Genomic DNA, 22,337 nt, shown 5'->3' on the forward strand with positions numbered 1-22,337 from the left:
AGACCGCAGTGCTTGCGGTTGACTGTACCCTACCGCAAGCACTGCGAGCACTTCAGTGTAAAAATCTACCAAGTGACGTGTACTATAACGCTGCCTGTTAATTATGCACATCCCAGAAATGGCGTGAAAACACTCAGGCACGCCTGCGTCCGCAATTCCACTCCCCCATTACTACTGGCCTGCCCTAGTTACCACCCACAAAAGGCCTCTCCTGTCACTCAGTCCACTGGGCTGTCTTTGCAGGGCAAGCGAGCACATTCCGATCGCTCGTACTAGTTTGCGCACGCGCACATCGAACTACACGCATGCGCACATTAGCAAACATATTCTGCAACGAGCGGCCGCTTGCAAGCGAGCGGGTCTGAATCAGGCCCTCTGACTGGTCAGCATTAACTTTTTCAGTAATTTGTGCTGAAATAGCATTTCTGTTGATCGGACCAGATGGGCTAGCCTTCATTAATGAGCATTGGGGCTCATGACCCTGTCCCTGGACTGTCCTTGGACAACTATTGGTAGGTACTAACCACTGCATATCGGGAACACCCCACAAATACTGCAGTATGGAGATGCTCTGACCCAGTCGTCTACCCATCACAATTTGTCCCTTGTAATATTTGCTCAGATCCTTACGCTTTCCCATATTTTTCTGCTTCCAACACATCAACTTCAAGAACTGACTGTTCAATTACTGCATAATATATCCCACATTTGACAGGTGCCATTTTATCAATGTTATTCACTTAACCTGTCAGTGGTTTTAATGCTAATGGGTGTATGTATTTTTTACAGTGATCATTATTTGTTACGTATATGCATATATTACATATGTTTTGAAAACAAAGTGATAATTTTTCTTTCAATCCACAAAGTAGTGGAACAGGCCCATGGTACACAAGCAGCCTCTGCCATGTTTACAACTGACTGCAGTTACGTGTTGTTGTGCTTGGTCATCATCTCTAAATACAACAGTGGCCTAAGTGACAATGGGCCTGATTCATTACGGATCACAATAGCGATTATGCACGCAGTCTCACTGTGAAGATATGCTACAGTCTGCGATCGCTATGCCGTCGCAGCACAACATAAGGATGCCCACCTTACCTTACCATCACGTCTCCTGCTGCATTACGTATCCGAGCTGCGTTGTCCAACACAGCATCGGACACTCTGCGGAACATCGGCCGGCTATGGTGACCCATGGGGTGACACAGCCGCAGATGAGAGGAAGAAGCCAGGAAATCTCCGTCAGCCGACGTAGATCCTGGCTTCTTCTCTCCCCCCCAACAGCGGTGACATGCCTCCATTTCGGGAAATGGAGGGCATCGCCGCCCCCTCCCCACCCACAAACGGCAGTAGACTGTCAATAACTGACAGTCTATTGCCACTCTCCCTATGCGGGATCGCAGACACGTTCTGCACATGCGCAGAACGGGTCATGTGCCTGTGCAGATTCCCGATCATCTGAATAAGGTCCTCTGTCACAAGATCAATGCTGTTGGATTACAGCATTACTGTGACAGCCTCTCTCTCTCTCTCTCTGTGACTCTGGCATTTGTATCTCTCACTCAGGCACTGGACTTAGGGCATATCTTATTTCTGCTGTACAGTTTTGCTGTTCGTCTTTAGAATATCTCACTGCTTATCTGGTCTGCAAATATGTGATGCCTCTCCACTACTTACTCTATGGGCATGATTTAGAGTTGAACGCTATGGTGATTTTCACGCAGTTGAGCGATTAGCAGTGGTCTGCACATGCGTCACAGCCTCAATGTATACGCGCAGCAAATGAATTGCGATCGCTGTGAGGATTAACTCGCAATTGATTGACAGGAAGAGACCGTTTTGTGGGAGGTTACAGGGAGTTCCGGCCAAAGTGAGTGCCTGCCGAGCCATTTCCTGGGTGTGTACTAGCCAGCGTCTGCGATCACGCATACAGAGAACAAAGCTACAGTGTCTCAGTTACCGCGGCCATTCTGAGTGACCATAGACTCGCTCAAGGAGTTGATGTTTTCAGGATCTGCGTCCAATGCTGCGTTTGTGTACACAGTTGCGGGCAGCTGCAATGGCTCTGATGGGCGTCTCAATCCAAATTCTGCCGGCTGGTGCATTAGCATATTTTAGCAATTGGTAAGCGGCAAAATGCTCAAATGTGTTTGCATTAGCGTACAACTCTAAATCAGGCCCTATATTCGGTATACAGAACCACTAGAACCCGGGCCAGATTAATAATGGGGTGGATGGGACTACAGCCCCAGGCCCACACATAAAAATAAGCCCATAATCTTGACAGCATGATGATGACCAGTAGCCTAGCAGGCCATATGGTTGGTCGCAAATCATAAGTAATAACATTTTATTTCTATTTTCATAACAAAATTATGAATTATTCTATTTTTATACATTTTTTTTTAAATCGTGTTTTATTTTTAAAATTTTGAATTATACACCCAAAACAACATAGTAAGCACAGGACAGATCAAATGTGTGCCTATATATATATATATATATATATATATATATATATAAGGCAATATACAAAACAGTACAGTATGGGAGATTGGTATAAATGAAGACTGGGATAAACAGGAAGACACTTAAATACATACAATGTGAAATAAAGCATGCATATAAATGAGACCAGAGTAATCGTAACCTATTTTGAGGCAGGGCATCAAGCAGTAATATATTTCAAGAATTCGGATACCCAAACCCATATAACAGAATATTAACTGGATGGGGGTCTGAAGTCGCCATCCAGACCCCACCTCCTCGGAAATACTAAGAAACAATAGAGGAAAGGGTATGAACTAGCTAAGGAAAAGAAAACTCCAGCCTTAGATAAAAAAATCAAAACTACAATTTGATATTTGAAAAGTGTCAAAATAACAGACCAACATAATGAAGATAGAAATTAAATAAATACATTTGAAAACACGCATCTAACAATGACCCAGAAGAATGGACTACTGCAAACAGCCACCCCCCACCCTGTATGGCTACCTCTCCCAATTTATGGCATACCCGGATCCCTTAAACCCCCCTACCCAAACTAAACTATAAAAAATTAGGGCAATTATACCCATTAACCATAATGGAATGGTAGTCCCAGCCCAGGAGGAAGGAGCCAGCGTATAGACTTCCACAAATGGTATACAGGGCTAATGTCTAATTATATAAACAAAATATAGACACATCAAATGTGGGGACACAGAGAATAAACTTACTAGCAGGATAACGTGCTGCCACCCGGTTCCCTGATTCCAAGATGGCTTTAAGGATAAGCTCCATAGACCCCTGAAGTCAAGATGGCGGCTAGTAGAAGATTCTGGCTTATAAAATGGTGGCAAGTAGGAGATACTGGCACATTCACCCCTACAGCAGCTGGAGGAAAGCAGAGGCAAGGCAGCGGCATTCAGCTGAGAACTCACCCAGTCACACCGCAGCAATCGGGAAGATCGTCCAAAGGCTGCACCCACAGACAGGCTTCCAGGCATTAGCAATAAGGCTGGCCAGTTATGGAGTCTAAACAGGCTGCAGGATCAATGAACAGGATTGTAAAAGCTGGAGTGCGCAGGACAGATGTCCTACTCCATTACCCACCAGGTCAGGCCCCCCTATTTATATGCATTTAGAGAGACATTGGAGCCAAAAGTGTCGATCAGTGGTTATCAAGCTTGGTCCCTGGAATACCAAATAGTTCCTGATTTCTAGGTCACCTATCGATCTTCAAAATTTAACAGCTTGTTAGGATCCGCGGGTAGTGAATCATCTTGATGGCAGGTCCCAGCCATAGTTGTGACTGGGACACTGCATCATGTCCTGTCCTTGTTTTGGCTGTTGCAGATAGCTGGAAATCCTGTCTTGTCTGTGTTTAGCTCATAGTCTGTCATTCCTGTCTGTCTGTGTTTTGTCTCATGTGCTTACTAATCATCATCTGTCTGTGTGCAGACCAGGTGCACACTAGCCTGTGATTAGAAAATGCTCTCTGCAGGGAATGGCTCCGATTGGATCCTGCATCTCAAAAGTTACAGCCAGCCCTGCACTCCATGCCGGTTATACTGTCTGTCATCCTGAGAGTATGTTTGTCTGTACTCAGAAGACTGAGTCTTAGCCGGTCTTGCCTTGTATCACAGTTCCTGTTTATGGAGTAATTTCCCCAGTGTCTGGTACATGTCTGTTTGTTCTGCAGAACCTGTGCATCATACCTTGCCTGTGGCAGCTTCATACCTCAGTCCTGCTAAGCTGTGTCTTTTTGTGTCCACCGGAGTCAAGTCTTACCTCAGTCCTGCCTAGCTATGTCTGTTTGTGTCAACCGGAGTCTGTCTGCAGTGTTCTCATCCTTGCTGCTTCCAGTCAAAATTCCTGCCATGTCAAATTCCTGTTTGCTGTATTGTTCCGGACGCACCTCAGCCGCAAAGCCGCATCACCTGGTTAGAGTCACGCTGCAGGCTTCTAGCCCACATCATCCAGTTTTAGATGCACCTCGGCCGCAAGGCTGCATCACCTGATTCCAGTCATACCACGGGCCTCAAGCCCGCATCATCCAGTTTCAGACGCACCTCTGCCGCAAGGCTGCATCACCTGGTTTCAGTCATGCCACAGACCTTAAGTCTGCATCATCCTGTCTCAAGTCACACCTCTGCCCTCGAGGCTGTACCATCCTGTCTCAAGTCACATCTCTGTCTTCAAGTCCTGTTTCAAGTTGTATCTCAGCCCTCAAGGCTGCACCGTCCTGTGTCAAGTCGCACCTCAGCCCTCAAGGCTGCACCGTCCTGTCTTAAGTCATACCAATGCTTTCAAGTCCTGTCTCAAGTCGCACCTCAGCCCTGAAGGCTGCACCATCCTGTCTCAAGTCGCACCTCTGCGCTCAAGTCTGCATAGTCCTGTCTCAAGCCACACCTCAGCCCTCTAGGCCAATTTGCCTGCCTTGTCAATCCAGTCTTGCCTGTTTTGTCCTTGTCAGTCTAGTCTTGTCTGTAATCAAACCTTGCCCGTCTTGTCTTGTATCCTGTATACTATAGTCCTGGTACTCCTGCCCAGCAGCTATAGTCACTGTCCAGTCTCAATTTGTCTGGTGACCCAGCTGCTAAATAGTCCCGAAACACTCCTCAGACCATAGTGACCTGTCGCTGTCTGTACCATCTCTCTGCAGCATCACTCAACTAGTCCCCGTAGTGATCCAATCATCATGTGGGAATCATAACACAGCTGCTAATACACTTGCACACCTGCTAGGTGGTCTGGAAAATGTAAGCTTGTAATGGGAGTGCAGAAAATGGCTGTTGAAAGCCATGTTGTGTGCAGTGATTTTATAAATGTATCAGGCATTAGATAATGGTCAGACATTAGGAGGTGGTCAGACATTGCATAATGACTCAGTGTTTTGACAGAGAGAAGCAAAGATCACTGTTACCAGACATATTTAATCCTGAGTAAACATTAAGTTACCTTCAGTTAATCTGAAAACACACACCATAAATAGTTGTTGTTGAGATTTCCAACATTCATAATTGAGGCAACAGTGCCCCCTACTGTCTATTAATATTTATGTATATTTCCAAATATGACCTTTATACCTGTTAAAATGCTTATGTAGTAGTTTTTCTCCTATATAATTTGTCAGTATAGAATCAGCCTATATCACATTCTCTCGATGTATGAGATTCCAGTTTCAAGGTGTTGGAGGGGCTCCTGGGAATGAAACCATTTATTTTCCTTTGTAGATGATCTGATAAGCAAGTTAAGTGTTCATAATTTACTTTTTCTTTTACTTTGTAATAAATGTCTTTTTAACTGATATTTGTTGGTGTGGCTTGATTACCGTCTTTGTATCCAAGAATCTTATCTTGTTCCACCAAGAATATTAATGGTGTTAGAAGTGGGATACAAAGGGTTAATAGTCATAAATCTACTTAGAATGTGTAGTCGATGGTTTCAATTGTAGATTGCCTTCATGGTTCTGTGTTGTCCTGAAGGAACGTTCTTCTGTCTCCTTTTAATGAGGGAGTTGTGATCTGATCAGTCACAGAGTGTATATGTCACAGTTTATGTGTATGTTGTCTGTTTACTGTCTTTGTGTTACTGAAACAAAAAAGGAAAAATGCATTTTTACGTTTAAGGAATATTGTAATATTGTAAAATAGAAATTGGAAACTCAACTGGCTGGTTTTCAGAGAAATGTGAACAAACAATATGTTGATTGTAAGTTGAGACAGAACAATGAAATGTTGATGTCTAAAGGGATGCCCTCCATTGATGCTGTGAAGGGGGAATGGAGTGTAGAATCTATGCAGAAGATTGCAGCAGTGATAAGCAAACCTGTCTCACAGACAGGGAGAGGAAACCTAAATCCACATTGTCTTGTGAATTCACAAGGAAGGGGCAGTGAGGAGGTTCATTACTTAGCAGCAGCTGGCAGTGAGCGAGAAACAGAGCACTTTAAAAACACAGCTGTAATAGAAAGAAGTATTGATATTACAGAAGATCTTGAGTCACACATTGTTAGAACAAGAGTATGATTCTGAATTGAATAGTAATAAATGTGTGCAATATGTAGTAGAAAATGAGGTTTCTGACAACATGACATTGGTTTGTGAGATGAATAATGGTACACCTAAATTACCACGTACTGCCCAGTTTGCTGTGTGTGGGTGAATCAGGAAGTGCCTGAGTGCCCATTAGAAAAGGTTGGGCTAAGTGATGATGGTGGAGTGGTTATGATGCCCAGTGAGGAATGGGAGTTACCAAGAGCAAGGTGGTGGGAGATAGGCAGGATTGCAGTCAAAGTCCATACCCCTGAGACAGTAGACTGCCCCCACGAGGATAGTAATTCCCAAAGAGTTACTGTGAAGTTTCACAATGATGAAAAAGCATGCTCTGCAAATTACATTTATGGGTTATCAGCTATAGATGAGACAATAGTGGTGGGAAACACACTGATATTGATAACCAGTGAGACATCACATATGGCAATGCACAACAGTCTTGCACCCACATCATAACAACTTATTGGGGAAATGTGGTTTGATAACAGAGAGCAAAAGAAATTTTTTTTTGATGTAAACACAGTGTTTCAAGCTGTACTTCAGCCCTCAAGGCTGCACCGTCCTGTCTCAAGTCATACAATTGCCTTCAAGTCCTGTTTCAAGTTGCACCTCAGCCCTCAAGGCTGTATTGCAGAAAAGCTGATTGTGAGTAGTAAGAAACATCAGACCCCAGTGTATGCCCTGATAAAACCCTATCAGTTAATGGTTCTAAATCAGCTGAAAGATGCACAGTCACCAACAGTAATTACCAGAGCTGACATGTTGATTGTTGAGGAGTTCAAAGGAGAGGAATGGATTGTGCATAACAGAGGGATGCAAAATCAGACTTTGATACATGGACGATGGTACTTATAAGAACGTTGTACCAGTTATATCACAGCCTTCTGCTGGCCTTTTCAAGTTTAAACCATTGTTGCCAACGATACCAGGACTGGAGTATAGCGCTGCTTGCACCAATACAGAACTTTTATGGACTCTTTCTGTAGTGATGCAGCCATCTTTTCAGACTGTTGGATAGACAAGTGAAGAAAAGGAGCTACCCCTACTGCAAATAGGTGGGAGACCAGTTAAGGTGCTAGAGTCATATGCCAAATTAATAAAAGACCAGCTGCAACTTCTGGTTCACTGATGGATCCGCCACACTGAAAATGCAAGGACAATGCTGGACAGCAGCAGCATTCCAGCCAGTAACACAAGAACTGTTGTATGAGAGCAGTGAAGCGGGATCAAACCAAAATGCAGAACTGCGAGCTGTGCTGATGGTTCTGAAAGAAACACAAAGTCCTATAGTTCTCTGCACAGACAGCTGGGCCATGTTGCAAGACTTAACCACTTGGATGCCGACATGGAAGAAGAACTTGGAATTCCATGGCAAAGTAATCTGGGGTGGCACTGCCCTGTGCAAACGTAGGCCTGTGTCCATGGGCCATGTCAATACCCACATTGGACTAGATGGCAATGAAGCTGCGGATGTACTGGTTCACGGCAGAACAGTGGCGCTTACACCTGAAGAGCAAAGAGAACTGTACAATCTGGGAGAGTGGGCTCATGTGCAGTGGGACCACAGAGCAGCAGAAGGCCTGCATGCCTAGGCCCAGAGAGAAGGAATTCCCATGACTAATTGATGGCAAGAAACAACATGGAGAAATGGAAGAGGTCAGCAGGTGAATTTCAAGGAAAAGCTAACCAAAGACAGGGGCTTTATATACAGAGAAAAATGAGCAGGACAGGTGTGGCAGATAGCTTTCATTGGCCCTTTGCCCACTAGACGTGGGGAGTCAAATTCTGCTGCACTGCGGTGGACACCTACTCTTTGGTGCTTGTTGCTCGCCCCCTGTACATACTAATACACACGTCCATAGTCTGAATGGTATACAATTCATCACAGACACAGCACTGATTTGTGCAAAGACTTGCTATAAAGAAGCTGATGGTTCATTCCAGCAAGCCTTATTTCAAACGATGGACAGAGACAATGCAGAAAACTGTCATGTTTGACAAAGACAAAGATCTTTGAGAAATTTGAGAAACTTTAAACAAACACAGCATGGAGTACACTGGATGGTCATTTGCATTTCTTACTATCCACAAAACTGCCAGTATGAATGAGTTAATGTTTTGTTTAGGGAACTGAAAAGTTCAATGTTATATATAGATTAGATATTACAATAGGATGTACAGTCATATTGGGACATTGACAGAATTTTCATATTTTGGCCTCTAATCACCACCACAATGGCTTTGAAATGAAACAAACAAGATGTGCTTTAACTGCAGACTTTCAGATTTAATTTGAGGGTAATTACATCCAAATGAGGTGAACGGTGTAGGAATTACAACGGTTTCTATATGAGTCTCCCACTTTTTAAGGGGCCAAAAGTAATGGGACTATCAACTCAAAAGCTATTTCATGGACAGGTGTGGGCTATTCCCTCGTTATTTCATTATCAATTAAGCAGGTAAAAGGTCTGGAGCTGATTCTAGGTGTGACATTTGCATTTGGAATCAGTTGCTGTCGACTCTCAATATGAGATCCAAAGAGCTGTCACTATCAGTGAAGCAAGCCATCATTAGGCTGAAAAATCAAAACAAACCCATCAGAGAAATAGCAAAAACATTAGGTGTGGCCAAATCAACTGTTTGGAACATTCTTAAAAAGAAAGAATGCACCGGAGAGCTCAGCAACACCAAAAGACCCGGAAGACCACGGAAAATAACTGTGGTAGATGACAGAATAATTATTTCCCTGGTGAAGAAAAACCCCTTCACAATAGTTGGCCAAATCAAGAACACTCTCCAGGAGGTAGGTGTATATGTGTCAAAGTCAACAATCAAGAGAAGACTTCACAAGGGTGAATATAGAGGGTTCACCACAAGATGTAAACCATCGGTGAGCCACAAAAACAGGAAGACCAGATTAGAGTTTGCCAAACAACATATAATAAAGCCATTACAGTTCTGGAACAACATCCTATGGACAGATGAAACAAAGATCAACTTGTACCAGAGTGATGGGAAGAGAAGAGTATGGAGAAGGAAAGGAACTGCTCATGATCCAAAACATACCACCTAATCAGTGAAGCATGGTGGTGGTAGTGTCATGGTGTGGGCATGTATGGCTGCCAATGGAACTGGTTCCCTTGTATTTATTGATGATGTGACTGTATTTATTGAAGTGTTTCGGGCAATATTATATGCTCATATTCAGTCAAATGCTTCAGAACTCATTGGACGGCGATTCACAGTGCAGATGGACAATGACCCGAAGCATACTGCAAAAGCAACCAAAGAGTTTTTTAAGGCTAAAAAGTGGAATGTCATGCAATGGCCAAGTCAATTCCCTGACCTGAATCCGATTGAGCATGCATTTCACTTGATGAAGACAAAACTGAAGGGAAAATGCCCCAAGAACAAGCAGGAACTGAAGACATTTGCAGTAGAGGCCTGGCAGAGCATCACCAGGGATGAAACCCAGCGTCTGGTGATGTCTATGCATACCAGACTTCAAACTGTAATTGCCTGCAAAGGATTTGCAACAAAGTATTAAAAAGTGAAAGTTAGATTTAGGATTGTTTAGTTTGTCTCATTACTTTTGGCCCCTTAAAAAGTGGGAGGCACATATAGAAACCGTTGTAATTCCTACACCGTTCACCTCATTTGGATGTAATTACCCTCAAATTAAATCTGAAAGTCTGCAGTTAAAGCACATCTTGTTTGTTTCATTTCAAAGCCATTGTGGTGGTGATTAGAGGCCAAAATATGAAAATTCTGTCAATGTCCCAATATTTATGCACCTGACTGTATATCTTTTTATTACAGTAGCAGCTGATTAAAGAAAATGTTTATTCTGTTTATTTAGGAGTCTGTTTAAGGGGTTAAGGTGTAGATTTTGCCATTCAGCAAATACACTGAAACATTTAAGTAGAAAGTTATATTTATAGGTAGGACCGATGTATTATGTTCTATTAGATATTGAGGCTCACCCTGTTACTTCTTCTTTCAGGATGTATTATCAAGAAAAATTATATACCTTATGATTATCCCAGGCTTGTGATACCAGAGCTTTCTTGTCTACTATATCAGAGACTGTATTACCAAGTAGCCAATGAGAACAGGGGGACTGTTAAATTGCATGGGATCTCCCACAGTGCAGGGTCGGGAGATTTTGACTTTACATGAGACTTTTACAACAACTGGAATCTGGTGTGATCTCACACAGGACAATTTCAGATACCATCAAGGACTCAATATGTAAAAGCCAAATAATGGTTAAATAATGTAATGGTAATGGAATGTTAACACAAGTGGGTTTTACACTCAACATAATACACACAGGGATTTGTTATATATTACCTGATAATGTGTATTACCTTAGTGGTAAAAAGGAGATAAATGAATGAATGCCTTCTAAATCATAAAACCAAGGGTGGATTGTAATGGGAGTGCAGAAAATAGCTGTTGAAAGCCATGTTGTGTGCAGTGATTTTATAAATGTATCATTAGATAATGGTCAGACATTGCATAAGGTATTTTTGGCAGAGAGAAGCAAAGATAACTGTTACCAGACATACTTAAACCTGAGTAAACATTGTGTTACCTTCAGTTAATCTGAAAACACACACCATAAATAGTTGTTGTTGAGATTTCCAACATTCATAATTGAGGCAACAGTGCACCCTACTGTCTATTAATATTTATGTATATTTCCAAATATGACCTTTATACCTGTGAAAATGCTTATGTAGGAGTTTTTTCTGTAGTTTGAAATATTTGCATACCATAATGAAATATCTTGGGAATGGGACCCAAATCAAACCACAGAATGCATTTGTGTTTTATATAAACCTTATACACAGGGCCTGAATGTAATTTTATACAATATTCTTAATAATATTGTGCCTTAAACAAAGCTTGCGTACATTAAACTATCAAAAAGCAAAGGTTTCACTATCTCAGTCATGCTAAAAAAAATCTGTATTTTAGAATATTTGTATATGGGAGACTCGACCTGTAATACATGTTGTACATTCAAAAGTGGCTCCTAGGCAGGAGTGGTGTGATGTCTACAGTATGCAGCTTCCAGGGTTAGTGCCAGCCCTGCGTACTGAACATTCCAGCTATGAACACAGTGAATCTGACTTATTTTGATATTCAAGCATTTGCTTCCAGTAAATTTATTGAAGTTAACTATATAGCTAAAGTTGGCTTCACACTCTGGGCCTAATTCAGACACGCTCGCGAGCGATGAGCGCTCGCAAGCGGGTCAATGGTGCCCTAATACGCATGCGCACGACGGAGGGAGCTCCGTCGTGCGCATCCGCGAGACCCGCATAGCGACAACCAAGCTGTCGCTATGGGTCTCGCACCAAAGGGGGCGTGCTGTCGATGGTGAGTGACAGCACGCCCCCTTTGATGGGCATGCCGGGGGCGCTGATGCCCAGACGGAGGTGTTCCCATGGGAACGCCTACCGTCTGGGTCCGGCCCCACTGACATCACTAGTGATGTCAGTGGGGGTGCTTTTGGCTCTAATAGAGCCAAAAGCACTCCTGGGCTTGCGGCAGCGAGACCTTACCGCAGGGTCTCGTCGCAAGCCCGATGGTCGCGATGGTCTTGACCATCGCCACCATCATTTTGGCCGCTCACATAAGCTGTGGGTGGTCACCCACAGCTATGCGAGCGGCCAGGAGGCAGCTCCATTTTTAGGTAGGAGGGCCCTGATTCAGAGCGAGCGCTCTGGTCAGAGTGTCCGGCTCTGAATCAGGCCCTCTGTGATCCTTCTGGAAACAATAAAACTCACCAATTATCACATTTCATTCAGCAACACTGCGCTATGGTGCCTTTTGCAAATCACTGTAGATAAGTTACTGAGAGTGTTATGCTGGGTACACACTATGCGATATGTCGTTCAAACTAAATACTGCATAGTGCATAAGTACATGTGTACAGAAGATAACACTGACATCTTAATTGGGCGGCCAAATTTAAATGTATGCCAATTTGTGATGTCAACGCAGACATATAGAGTGGCAGATTGGTAAGTGTGCATTGGCTTACCAATTGGATTCCTGGGTTAGTGGACAAGTCGCTCTGGTGTGTACCCATATAGTTTAAAAGGTATATCCGCACTAGTTGTATGTGTTATGAAGCAGCTTGTAAAAAAATTATTCACAATAAGCATAATAAGAACAAGCGCTATGTGTAGCATAAACATAAAAGGAAAAAAATATATATATAAAAAAATGTTTTAATGATAAAGGAAGCACTAGCCTTGATGGTAATGTTTCAGCTCTTTTTGGAGAATAAGTGGAGGGAGTGGGAGATGGCGTAGTATAGTCCTTTATGTTTCGCACTATAGTATGGTACTGTCACTTTCCCTAACTTACCCTATCTGCGCTGTGTTTATCTTCTTTCCGTTGGAGAGCTGAAATATTACCATCACAGCTAGTGCTCCCTTTATCATTAAAACATTTTTTTTATTTTTTTTTTTATATTTTTGAACTATTGCTGAATCTGTGTCATCTCTTTCTCCATCTAAACTTTATTGATTTTTATCGATACAACATTTTCCTGGCTCATGAAAGAGGCAAAATGTTTTAGATAGCATCTAAATTAAACAAAATATTGCCTGCCTTATTTAGGGTTGTGAAAGTATGATTATAAAAAGGGGGAGAAAAATGTAAGACCACTAGATTACCTTGTAATTTAGCTTCAATTCCCATTTTATCCAATCCTTCTGGGAAACCTGAAAAATAATAAAGCTTGTATAACTAGTTTCCAGGTGAACCTAGGAAACTACATGCAATAAAAGGCAGTGATAAAACATACTAATTGTTTGGTTTAAATATAATAAAATGCATTACATATACACATGACTGAATTTATTTCATTGGAGTACATAGGCACACAAGGTTTGGGACCTTAACACTAGAACCTCGGAAAATCTGATATTCCTAGTACAGCGGGAAGGGGTAATTTTGACCACCATAAGAGAGTCATTGAAAACTTCCAAATTCGACTTGCATAAGAACTTTATTTTAGTTTACAATATTTTCTTGAATCTATATTTTCTTGAATCTATATATTATATTCAAATATTTGACTTGATAGTGTGATACTTTTAGATTGCCAATTTGATTTAAAAAAAATTGCTTCTCAGTCTAGCACTGTGCCATGCTTCTAATTTTAGTAAAATATGTTTGTTCAGAATGTTATTATTTTCCTCTTATCTGAACCTCGTAAACACAGTTTGTACATGTGCTTTGTACTTTTCGCACACATTTTTCTCACATGGTTTTGTGGCACTAGCAGGAATCACTGGTCTTGTTGCTATTGTGAAGACCGATTTGACACTTCTTTTACTTTTCAGATGACCTTGGTCCTGCAAGCTCTTCATCTTACCGCTGTCCTTTTTCTTGCACTTTTCCTCTGTATAGTTCATTCACCAAATGCCACAGGGTTTTTAGATCTGAGTCAGGACCCGTGGACTTGGCTGACGGATTGTAGCAGAAATCATGTGGTAGGATCAGAGGTCTACTCATGGGTGAGTAAATGCCTGGTGTCAAGGCTGCCATAAGAAATTGTGGGGCCCGGGTCTGACAAAATAGGCAGGGGCCCCCAGCCCACTCCCCCCCCTCAGTTTCCCCTGCCCCTCTCCCTACAACCCCCCTTCCCCCGCTACCTTATTCATACACAATAAAAAAAATGTTGGCAAATTGAGACATATTAAAAATAGCTGGAGCCTGCCAGGCAGCATGAGGAGAAATCCATGGAGCAGGAGACAGTCTGTTCTCCCAATCCCTTCATGCTCTATCCACTGTCTGAATACGGAATCAATGGCCCGGAACTCAGAGAGAAAGGACACATAGTGAGTCAGTGACACGTTTATGTTACCTCACTCACTCCTTCCTTCTTCTGTCTGCTTTGGGTGGCTCCTCAGACTCCTCACACGACACCACTCGGCCGCTGCGGCTCCTCTCTCTAATTCAGCGGCGTGCTGGCTTCGGTGATCATAGGAAACCTTTGAGGGCACGCCAGCCAATGCAGTGTAGGTAAGGAAGGAGGCAGATCGGGAGGACGACTGAGTGAGAAGTGACTCATGACGAGTCACTTTACTCACTCTATTGTGGGTGGGGTGGGGCTATCAGTGTCTGCCTGTCAGGGGGGTAATAGCGGCCGGTAGTAGCGGTGCCGGGTGGGCCATCCGAGTGTGCGTGCCCGGGACTCCAGTACCAGCAGTCCCTCCTGATGGCGGCCTTGCCTGGTGTCTACAGAGAGGTCAGTGAAACCTGCAAGGCTCCCAGTCTGGCCCTGGAACCAATTGATTGGAACTCAACCCCCATTAAATGCAGGTATAAGGGGCCTGAACCAGTGTTTGAGACGCACGGGACAGAGCAGCATGTACTTCAGGTTACCGGTAGTCCATTTGGAATCTGCAGACCAATTATCAAAGCTGGGTTACTGGAGCCAATTCCTCAAGGAGGAGCCCTGGTCCAGCACCCAGTCCTGAACAACCATAATGAATGCTATAGCAGAATCTCAGCATGAACCCCAACACTCTAGGAGAGGACCCACAAAACAACAACCAGCATCGATAGAGGTAACGATGGTATAGTGAGTAGTGAGTTTCAAAGTAGAACAGGAGCTGCAATGTTGAGTATAAAAAGATAATGCTCGACAGAAGTGAACTAAAATACAGTGAGGATAAAGTCTGCATGAACCTTCAATGAACAGGAGAGATGTAGTCAGGGGACTTGCTAGTAGATGTGGCAGAAGACTTTGCACTGGAAGCAATAGGAAAGCCTTTTTAATGCCCAGGAGAGGACAGAATACAAGCAGGCTGGAATCAGAGAATAACTCACAGACTTGGACGATAGATGAATCAAATTAGGACATAAGGTTGCAGATATGGAACTGGGCACTTGTACCAGAATGGGACAGGAGGTAACAGCAGACGAGCCAGAATGGAACTGGAGACTTGAACCAACATGGGACAGGAGGCAGAGTAGCCAAAGTGGAACCAGAGGCTTGGACCGGAGTGGATCCGATGAGAGTAGTAGCCAGGCGGAGTGAAAGCGCAAACTTGGACCGGTGAGAGTAGCAGCCAGCCGGAATTACAGCTGGAATGGAACTGCAGGCTTGAACCAGAAGGTGGGACCAGAGATAGCAGCAGCCAGCGGGAGAGGGACTGCAGGCTTGAACCAGAGTGGGACCAGAGATAGCAGCAACTGCTGGAGTTGGACCGCAGGCTTGAACCATAGTGAGACCGGTAACTGTAGCTGAGCCTGACTGGGATCAGTGCTTGAACTAAGGCTGGTAGGTGCAGACTGGAAGTAGCATACAGCGCAGTCCTGCAGAGTGGAACCATTGCTAATTAGGATCCTCACCATCGCTGCCTAAAGCCGGTAATAACAATATAATTTGCTGGACAATTTTCACCCACTGGACCCTACTGATGTATCTGAACTGTACAAAATATTTAGTACCCAGGAGTCCAATCTTCACATAACCATATCAGCTACAAAAATGTACATATATAAAAGGATATTATGCCAGCACTTGGTGCAAATTATTGAATATTTGGGATTGTTTGATATATCAAAAAGTACATGCTTTTGCGCCCTCTAAGTATATTTTTGTGTGTTTAAATTTGTTGGGTTCCCACTAACAGGGGTTCCACTTGAGGTGCATAAAAACTTTTTACATTATAGCGCAAAACAAGAGCATTTTATATATATATATATATATATATATATATAGTATGTTTATTATTGCTAGTTTTGCACCTGTCAGCTGTTTTTATATATTTTTTAATGTACTCAATTTTGTGTGTTTTTGACTTGATATTAAATGTCTTTTATTGATTTTTTTTTCCATTAGTATTGTTTCTAGCGCTGTTTTGACCATTGCTTTAATTTCTATATCCAGGAGACTGACTAACTCCTAATTTACAGCAGCTTGGAGTAACAGCTTTTTAGCAGCGCCTTATTTACTTTTATAGTAATTCTCTCCACCACACACAGGGGTAAATTTACTAAAGTGAGAATTTTCAGAAGTGAGTTTTAAAAGTGATGTTGCCCATAGCAACCAATCAGATTCTACTTAATAATTAACTAGTACCTTCTAGAAGATAGAAGATAATAGCTAGAATCTGATTGGTTGCTATGAGCAACATCACTTTTAAAACTCGCTTCTAAAAACTCTCACTTTAGTAAATTTACCCCATAGTCTTACTGGGCAGCAGCTATGAGCTATTTTTCCAATTTTCAAGATAGGCATAATAGGAGGCAAACCTATAACTCTAATTGGGAATCACTGGGACACAATGAACCAGTCCCTGTAGAAATTACCATAAAGAATGATCTGTATAAATTGGAAGAATTACTTAAATTAGAAATAAAAAACTGGTTGGATAGTACTAATCTCCAGAAATATTTGGATAAAAAGATGATTACTAAGGGGCTCAGAATCTTTAACCGTCAATTTTTCCTGACCAATCAGAATTTCAAAGTGTAAAATAGAAAATCGTGGTGGGTTGCACTGTAAATGCGCAACAGCAGCCTATAATAATCTCCCAAGTTAAATGGAAATCACCACATCCATAAATACATATATAGTTAAGAAAGTAACAGAGGAGATACCAACAGGCGCTAATGATAAAGAAATACTTAAATATGCATGATGAACTGGGACAATCCTTATATTGCTTGAAGTTCTTTGTATACAATTCCTCCTCAAGGGTCACCACCGTAGATTCTCTCCATATAGTGTATATGTAAGGAGAGATGAATGGGGGGTCATTGAGGGGTACTTTCACAAACAATCAGAAATTGTTCCTTATAATATTCAAGTGTACATCAGATAGTGCATACCCAACTCACATAGAATATATATGAGTGTCTCCCATAAAGGTATCTTTAAACGTTCACCATCGTGACATATGTGGTAAAAGGAAATACCGCGTACCATTCACTCACATCAAAAGAAATCGGGAGAAATCACATAAAGGTATCTTTTATGATAGCTCAGTGCGTACCGAACTCACAATTCTCATGGAGTCTCAACTGCACATCAAGGTATCTTTCTTTTTCCCTTTGTTATCAAAACTTCATCATAAATCGATTAATGCTTCCAGAAATATCAAGTTCCGATAAGAAATTTATTCACATAGATATTCCAATGGTACAATAAAAAAATCGATTGTGGCAATATATATAAAAGCATGAAAAAGTAAAAATACCAAAAATTAAAAATATATCTATATATAAGTAACCAGAGGTAGTCTATATGGTTCACTGGGATAGATGATAAAATCCAGCAGACAAAAGATGGAAAAATGACATACCTACGGATTACAAAAAATCATACACCTTCTCAATCTGTCAACGCGTTTCAGCTCTCTTTTCGAGCCTTTGTCAAGACATAAGACAAGGTGCATGATTCTAACATATTTATACCAGTGATCACCAATCATCTCCCGTTAGAGGCGGGGTTCCCGCCCTATATCAAAGGACCGATTGGGCCATAAACACTTCTATCATCTTCAGTGGGACGAACCAGCCGAGAAACAATCTGTAGATTACATCCAGCTGTGCATCCACAACCGGAAATGACATACCCACGTCTGTTAACAGACGCGGGTATAGTATCCAACACATCAGATCTCCTATAGGCGTGACTCTCGCCTCGGACCTACTTCCGGTATTGCAGCGCGGTGGAACGCAATGACATCACTTTCATGCGCATCCACTCCGTCGCTCACCGGATCATATTTACCGCCGGAAGTGACACACACATGTCATCCGCCGGAGATCGATGCGGTAACCATAGTAACTCCTATAAAATTAAAACCATAGTTTGAAAAAGTTTGAACAATCAATTACTGAGATGAAATGTAAAAAATGTAAAAGAGATTTGGAGGATTATACCTGTGGACAGGTGAGATCATATAGGCTAAAAAAACAACATTGGTTACTGAATCCTCCTAAAGGAGCATATAAATCTCATAGCTTTCAAAATGACCATATCAAATCGTCTCCTAGCTTGGGGCATCAGTGGACGAGACAGAGAGTCCTCTCTGATCATCAACCACGCCACGACATAGGATCTATTTCCAATAGAAATATGGCCGACCACCAACATCTGGTTTCCTCCAATAAGGAAAGCAGAAGGCTGGGGGCATGACCAAAGATTAGTCAGAAAAATCATCCTATATTGGCAGACAATAAGAACTCTTCTGAGGTTTTTTTTAGGAAGAACAAACAGACTAAAAGATTTTCAGTGGAGGGCAGAGAAACAAATACACACACCCAAAAGAAGCCGAGATATAATTGTAGAGGAAGAAGAGGTAGGGAAAAAGGAGAAACTTAAGAAAATAAGATCTATCCAGAAGAAATTGGTTACTAGAGACATCTTTAATCTGTTCTCTATAACACTATCCACTGATGAGATTTCCCTTTTAAGTAAAGGTCTCAAATTTTCACCGACCACCAAACCACATATTTTCGATTTGTATGTTGACAGATTTATTCATTCCTTATGCAGAAAAAGGGTTTTTGCTAAAAAAACATCCCAAAAAGATAAAAAGATAGTGAACTTTCCTTCCCCATTCTATTAGACTCTATGGATGATTCTACATTACACATCCTAGAGGAATTACAACAGGAGAATGGTTTAGAAACAGAAATGGGGGGGACACAAAAATTATTCAACGTTAATAAAAATGAATTTAAAAAGAAATCTGATTTCTTTCCTATTAGTTTCAAAAGTAGCAGTATTGAGACCTTTTATAGAACTACCTTTCATAATTTCAGAACTCTATGTACTTCCAAAACTAAAATTAGTACAAACAATCTAAATAAAAAGGAACAAAAGGCCCTAAAGAACTTAATGAAGGATAGTGTACCTCCATCATAATTAAGGAGGCAGACAAAGGAGGGGGTCTGGTTCTACAAAATAGTGGCGGTTACTTCAGAGAAGCTCTTAGACAATTGGAAGACTCTAAGATTTATTCTGTCTTGCAGCAAGATCCCAAAATCCCATTTCTTTCTGAATTGGAGATACTGCTAAATGGTGCCTTAGAGGAAGGGGTCATTTCCAAGGAGATTTCAGATTCCTCCTGCCATCCTTTCCCACTACTGCGATCTACTATCACCTCCCCAAAATCCACAAGTCCCTCACTTCACCCACGGCGCGTCCCATTATCTCTGATCTTAACTCTCTTATTCTTCCCTTTCTGCCTATATAGACAGTCATTTACAACCACGTGTCTCTCAATTGGGGTCCCATATACAAGATACCACCCACTTCTTGCTGCTTATTCAAGGGGTTGAGTGGAAGTCTTCATATGACTTCCTCACCCTTGATGTTCAAAGCTTATATACTAACATTCCACACTCTACGGGAGTTGATGTTATACATGACATTCTAAAACATCATGGAGACCTCGATGAGAGACACAAACTGTTTATTATAGATTTTATTTTTTTCATTCTTACTCACTATTACTTTATTTATTCGAATACTTTCTATCTTCAGACTATGGGAACAGCAATGGGGACCAGATGCGCACTGAGCTATGCAAACCTCTATATGAGTTGAGTCAAATATGAACTCATTTGGGGCAGAGGGCTCGGCGACCATCTGGTCCTCTATGGCCATTACATAGATGATCTATTTTTTATTTGGGATGGGGATTCTGCACTGGGATTCTTCACATCATCAGGGATTTCAGATTAATTTTGTTTATTGTTTACACCAACTACGTTTTCTTCTCTTGGAGCTTTTTGGAAAGTTGAACAGATGTGAAGAAGTTGTCTGTCATCACGTTTCTCCCTTGGCTTAGAAATGGCTCCATGTGGTGGAGAACGACACACTCTTCTAGTGGCTGCTTGTCTGGAGGGGCTTCCTCCTTACCAAGGTATGGGAAAGCATTGCACACAAATTTTAAGTCTGCAGCGATCCTGAATTTGAGTCCGTACTTATCGGGCTTGTTTGGCATAAATTGGGTAAACCTTGGGTATATTAATAGTTATATTTTCACATGGGTGGTAATAATGAAGACAGTTTGCCAGAAAATTCTCCCAAATTTCAGAGACAAGAGTAAACTTGTCAGCTGGCAGGTGTTCAGCTCGGGTTGATTTCTCGTCGAAATGGATAAATCTGAGAAGCTACTGAAATCTATCCCTTAAAATTGTGTCTTTGATGAATTTTGTCCATCAAGAAAGTGACCAAAGATCATCCACAGATACCTTTTGTACAAACACCCAGGGCGCACATGATTGCGATCATTGTCTCCAACTCCTCAAGTGACATGGTCGTTGCTCTTTAGTCCCTCCAAGCATTTGATTCTGTGTGCCTCTTCATAAGACAAAGCAATGAGTCATCAAAAAGCAGATGGAAAGCACTGATGATGGAGGTTTGCACTCAGTGGCAGGCGTACATAGTGGTACCTCCTCGCTCCTACAGGACATTCACAGCAGCCCTTCTTCTAGACGAGTTGGTGATCTCCCACTAGGTTCTGTCTCTGGCTACCATCTACACTGTTGAGGCATTTGCAGAGCCTACTGAGATGGTAGAGGCGAGGACTGAGGTCGTCCAGCTCTTGCATTCTCATCCCCTGACAACTCCTCACTCAAATTACCATCTTCATCCTCACTTGTCTCTGGTAGAAAATCATTATCTGAATTGGATTTGTCACTTTATGGTTCAACATCCAAATTCCCTAGCACACACAAGATCTTGTCACTAGAAAGGCCAAGCTGATGTGACATGATTGAAAACGTCCGTCATAGGCAAAGAACTCTGTCTAAATTATAAAGTGAATACAATGAGAGCAAACTCAGACAAGTTTAAAGCTGCACATGACAAGACCCAACATGCACCGCTTTTTGCATACAACTCGGCAATCTAAAAGTATCACACTATCAAGTCAAATCTTTGAATATATAAATTCCAGAAACTAATGTAAACTAAAATTCTTCTTTAAGTCAAAGTCTTTAATGCATTTCTTATGGATTTCAACATGACCCCCTTCCCGCTGTTCTACAGTAGGTATACCACATGAAATTTTCTTGAACATACAGTATAAACATTTTGTAGATTACAAGTACATCATCGAAAAAAAGAAAACAAATAAGGAAAAGTCACAATATTTGAAGGAAAAAAAAGTAAAGTTGGAAACATGATTCAGGAGACAATGAAGGTAGGGGTCATGTTGACCCCTTCCACCGTTCTTAAAATCCAGCCAATTCATTATTTACAGCATCTGTAGTTTTATCCATTTTTAATGGATATTTACTAATGATTTTGTATATACTGATTAGGGGTGAGCGGGTTCGGATTTCTGAAATCCGAACCCCCCCGAGCCCCCCCGATCCGAGTCCGATCCGAGTCAGGCTCGACTTTTCCCGCCTGACTCGGATCTGAAATCGAGGCAAAACGTCATCATCCCGCCTTCCGAGTCTCGCGGGTTTTGGATCCTATATAAGGTACCCGCGTCGGCGCCATTTTCTCACTCGGCTGTGGACAGTGAAGAGGGAGGGTGGGAGTTAGGGCTGTGTAGTGTAGTGTAGTGTAGTGCTGCTGTTGTCCACTACTTCAAAGTCCATAGGGGCTGGCTGTGTTGTGCTGTGCTGCTGTTGTTAATAGGGGCTGTGTCCACTACTTCAAAGTCCATAGGGGCTGGCTGGACTGTGTTGTGCAGTCAGTTCTCCATAGGGGCTGTGTCCACTCCAAAGTCCTGTGCAGTGTCCCAGTCCTAAAGGGGTGCTGTAGTGTTGTCCAGGGGGTGCACT

General features: G+C 42.1%; 1 protein-coding gene across 1 annotated transcript in view; it reads right to left on the reverse strand.

Moving 5' to 3' along the window:
• The window catches only part of HFM1 (helicase for meiosis 1), a 236,775-nt gene that overhangs the window by 103,585 nt on the left and 110,853 nt on the right, over positions 1 to 22,337 (reverse strand). The window contains exon 19 of the mRNA XM_088444870.1: positions 13,241 to 13,288. Coding sequence (XP_088300996.1) covers positions 13,241 to 13,288 — 48 coding nt within the window. The remainder of the gene's footprint in view (positions 1 to 13,240; positions 13,289 to 22,337) is intronic.

Source organism: Taudactylus pleione, unplaced genomic scaffold (assembly GCF_031769625.1).
Source record: "Taudactylus pleione unplaced genomic scaffold, aTauple2 ptg000373l, whole genome shotgun sequence".
Lineage (NCBI taxonomy): Eukaryota > Metazoa > Chordata > Amphibia > Anura > Myobatrachidae > Taudactylus > Taudactylus pleione.